Source organism: Oncorhynchus tshawytscha, unplaced genomic scaffold (genome assembly GCF_018296145.1).
Source record: "Oncorhynchus tshawytscha isolate Ot180627B unplaced genomic scaffold, Otsh_v2.0 Un_contig_8387_pilon_pilon, whole genome shotgun sequence".
Classification (NCBI taxonomy): domain Eukaryota; kingdom Metazoa; phylum Chordata; class Actinopteri; order Salmoniformes; family Salmonidae; genus Oncorhynchus; species Oncorhynchus tshawytscha.
In genome coordinates, this window is record NW_024608091.1 from 32,147 (window position 1) to 36,360 (window position 4,214).

Genomic DNA, 4,214 nt, shown 5'->3' on the forward strand with positions numbered 1-4,214 from the left:
ACTATACCTGGATATCAGCAGAGACCCAACACCTTACCACTACTATACCTGGATATCAGCGGAGCCTTGTCTGGCAGGGAAACAGTTCATTCAGCCTCATTTACTGCCTTTAAAAACATAGCTGATATGGCTTAAACAAATGTGGTTTCTAATGACAATTGAGATGTACAATCTATGGCATAAGGGGACCACAAGCGGATAAGAGGCAATCTGTCATTTTGCTTAAGACATTAATGAGCGAGCTAGGACGGACGTAGTCACTATAATTATTTGTTTAGCATTTTTTAAATGTACAGCGACAGAATTCACAATGTGGGCCGTTCTTACAGTGTTCTCCCTGCACACCAAGTCAGAACAGTAGGATAAATAACGGGGGCATATAAGCAGACAATGAAAGCTCTTACAATATTCAATGATTACATTTCTCTAAAACAGATTATATGCTACATGTGCACCACCAAGTCAGAACAGTAGGTGAAATTAAGAGGGGTAAAAAGACTGAATTATTAGGGTGAGGCACATGGGCTACTAACATCTTACTACACAACATACACTTAGTATTACTTTCTTAGCTACGGTATACATATCTCCCTGGCATATTACAATATTTATGCAGCAGCATAGAAAACAGTTGTTAAATTTGCTATTTCCAACTCGTTGTGTTTATGTCCAATGGCCGATGGGCACCGATATGTTTTGTCTATTATTTCTCATCATATGATTTGCCAGTAGATTTTGACTTGATTCATGATGATGACTGTCTAGCTTGCTAGCTAAGATTCTGAAGGTATGATGTTGACATGATCAGTCCAAACAAAGCTACTGTACATATGTGATTTGACGTCATTTTATCTGTGGCCAATGACTTTGAGCCTTCTTGGATGGGCATTTCTAATGTAACTCTATGGCAACACCCAAGGGGCTAGAATTCTCGAGGTCTCCCCTTAGACTTGGAGGTGACGTAGTTTCACCAATGGGTGACAGAACACTGAGTCAATCAAGGCGCAACGCTTGTATTTTCTGCTGGCTTGCCCCACCACCACTAAAAAGCACTGAGCTGGGCTGAAACACCTGCTTTTTGTGAGTTGCCTTACTCAAGAAATCAAACAAGCAACCATGTTTCTATAGAGCTTTATTAATTCAATGATACATATATTATAAAAAATTACATTGTTTGCAAACTGATATGTGTCACATATTAATGCCAAAATAACATGCAAAACAAGCAAGCCACCATTTTTGGGTGGGATTTGATTTATGTTGGTAAAGATTTGGGGCTCATAACAGCTCCACCTGCCCTGAATCACTGCACCCATAAGTGATTCGTTGAGAGCCCTGCAATAATGAGGCTGGTCGACCCCACACTCTTGAGTGTTGGGCCAAGAGCTCTGACATACAGAAACCAACAGAGGTCTCATATAGTAAACCTATTAATGCTTAGTCATGGCTGGTTCCACCACAACTGACTCAATGTGTCGAACCAACACATATCTAGTGGATGAGGTGGCCAACTAGTCAGAATCCTCTGTGTTCTCTTACGAGACCCAAGAACTGTTGGTTCTTAGAATAGAGGATGAGGAGAGACTTTGTTCGGAACAGACAAGATGTGCACAGCCGTGGTGAATTAGGTACAGAGTTATGTGAAAACAGCCATTTACACAACCAGAGTAACACGAGATGTGGACAGCCGTGGTGAATTACGTACGGATTTATGTGAAAACAACAATTTATGCAACCAGAGTAACACGATTGTACACACCTATCATTTAAAGTAATGCAACTACACATTTTTCATACCAAACACCCTGGATAGAGAGGTTAACACTCTAGAGAGATATTCATACCAAACACCCTGGATAGAGAGGTTTACACACTAGAGAGATATTCATACCAAACACCCTGGATAGAGAGGTTTACACACTAGAGAGATATTCATACCAAACACCCTGGATAGAGAGGTTTACACACTAGAGAGATATTCATACCAAACACCCTGGATAGAGAGGTTTACACACTAGAGAGATATTCATACCAAACACCCTGGATAGAGAGGTTAACACACTAGAGAGATATTCATACCAAACACCCTGGATAGAGAGGTTTACACACTAGAGAGATATTCATACCAAACACCCTGGATAGAGGTGTTTACACACTAGAGAGATATTCATACCAAACACCCTGGATAGAGAGGTTTACACACTAGAGAGATATTCATACCAAACACCCTGGATAGAGAGGTTTACACACTAGAGAGATATTCATACCAAACACCCTGGATAGAGAGGTTTACACACTAGAGAGATATTCATACCAAACACCCTGGATAGAGAGGTTTACACACTAGAGAGATATTCATACCAAACACCCTGGATAGAGAGGTTTACACACTAGAGAGATATTCTACATTGCTGCTCCAGTGTGTCTTACGAAACATGACCCTGATTAGAGTGAAACATCATGTTGTTTTTGACACAGGGACACTGAGGAGTCTTCATACCAAACCCTAAACCCTGGATAGAGGGGCTCAGTGAATGTGGTGGTGAATGTGTACAGGTGGGTCAGTGTGTCAGAGGAGACTCTGTAGAAGGACAAAGTGCCGGCTGGCCAGTCCAGATACACTCCTACTCTGTGGAAGCTGGAGGGGCGGACGTCTATGGCAATGGGATTATTATTGTGAATGGCAATGTAACTGTTGTCATAGCAGAAAAGAGTCCAGGACGTGTCATTGTATCCAAGACAAAAGTCATTAGCCCTTCCTTTCCTGCTGATTCCTTTATATGTCACTCCTATATCAACCCTTCTCCCACTCCACTCTACCTCCCAGTAACAGCGCCCAGTCAGACCCTCTCTACACAGCACCTGTTCATAGTTCTCAAATCTCTCTGGGTCATCAGGATACGGCTGCTCCTCTGACCTCAGTGTCACTTTTCTGTTCTCCTCAGACAGAGAGAGGAGTCGGTATACTGTGTTTGGGTCCAATGTGAGATCACAGACATCTGATGGATGAAACCAGACACAATATTAGAAATCATCATCATTCACATTAGAATGTTAACTCACTTTTCACTAATTCATTTAATGTAGATGTTTCTAGGTATCAAAAGGAGAAGTTAAGGTAACTTGAGACTTGTTGAATGATCATATGTTATACTGTATGGTAATATAAAACACACTTATTCCCATTAATTCACACACACACACACACACACACACACACACACACACACACACACACACACACACACACACACACACACACACACACACGCTAGACACACACACACACACACACACACACACACACACACACACACACACACATTGTCAAAGCAACTCTTTGTAAACTTTGGTGTCCCTGATTTCTGCTTCTGTAGAACTACAGCTGATATTTAATATGACCAAGTCAGTAATGATGGTGGTCTTTGACTTTGACTTGAATTAAGACTTATTCTTAGTCATATTCTTCACAGCAGTCAACACTCACATTTTCTAAGCCCAGGTTTCATTGTGTACTCTCCACCATGTTCCACACTGTAGCGGTAAGCAGAAGAACAGACAGTCATTGAGGGATACACACACCACATACACACACACACACACACACACACACACACACACACACACACACACACACACACACACACACACACACACACATACACCTGAACACACACACACACACATACACCTGAACACACACTCACACCCAGTCAGCATATAACTTTGTCCAAGAGGTGGTCAGAATGTTTGTCTTAACTAGCCTGAGAAGTCAAACATGTCTGATATGAACATTGACATAAACCCTCTACATACTTGAGTTTCTCCAGTCTGCAGTGTGGATCCTCCAGTCCAGCAGAGAGCAGTCTGACTCCTGAGTCTCCTGGGTGATTGTAGCTCAGGTCCAGCTCTCTCAGGTGTGAGGGGTTTGACCTCAGAGCTGAGACCAGAGAAGCACAGCCTTCCTCTGTGACTAGACAGCGTGACAGCCTGCAAAGAGTCAAATCATATTAAAATCACCTACTATTTGAAGAAGTCATAAGTATTCTGACAAATGTACTTATTGTGTATTACAGTTTTTTGATTGCTAAACGACAGTGGACACAACTGGAGTCACATGTGCAAAACTCTAACTACAGTCTGCACAGCAGCAGTTCATGTGGACCAAACTCTAGTTCGTTTTTCATTGCTTGAACACAGTTTTCAAAACTCTA

At 41.8% G+C, this 4,214-nt stretch overlaps 1 protein-coding gene across 1 annotated transcript; it reads right to left on the reverse strand.

Moving 5' to 3' along the window:
- Positions 1 to 1,115: 1,115 nt before the first annotated feature.
- On the reverse strand, positions 1,116 to 3,868 carry LOC121843264 (stonustoxin subunit beta-like). The gene is made up of 3 exons (XM_042312865.1): positions 3,817 to 3,868; positions 3,488 to 3,534; positions 1,116 to 2,999 (listed from the first exon to the last, which is right to left on the reverse strand). The coding sequence occupies exons 2-3, from the start codon at positions 3,507 to 3,509 to the stop codon at positions 2,446 to 2,448; spliced, it is 576 nt and encodes a 191-aa protein (XP_042168799.1). The 5' UTR covers positions 3,510 to 3,534; positions 3,817 to 3,868; the 3' UTR covers positions 1,116 to 2,445.
- Between the last annotated feature and the right edge of the window lie 346 nt (positions 3,869 to 4,214).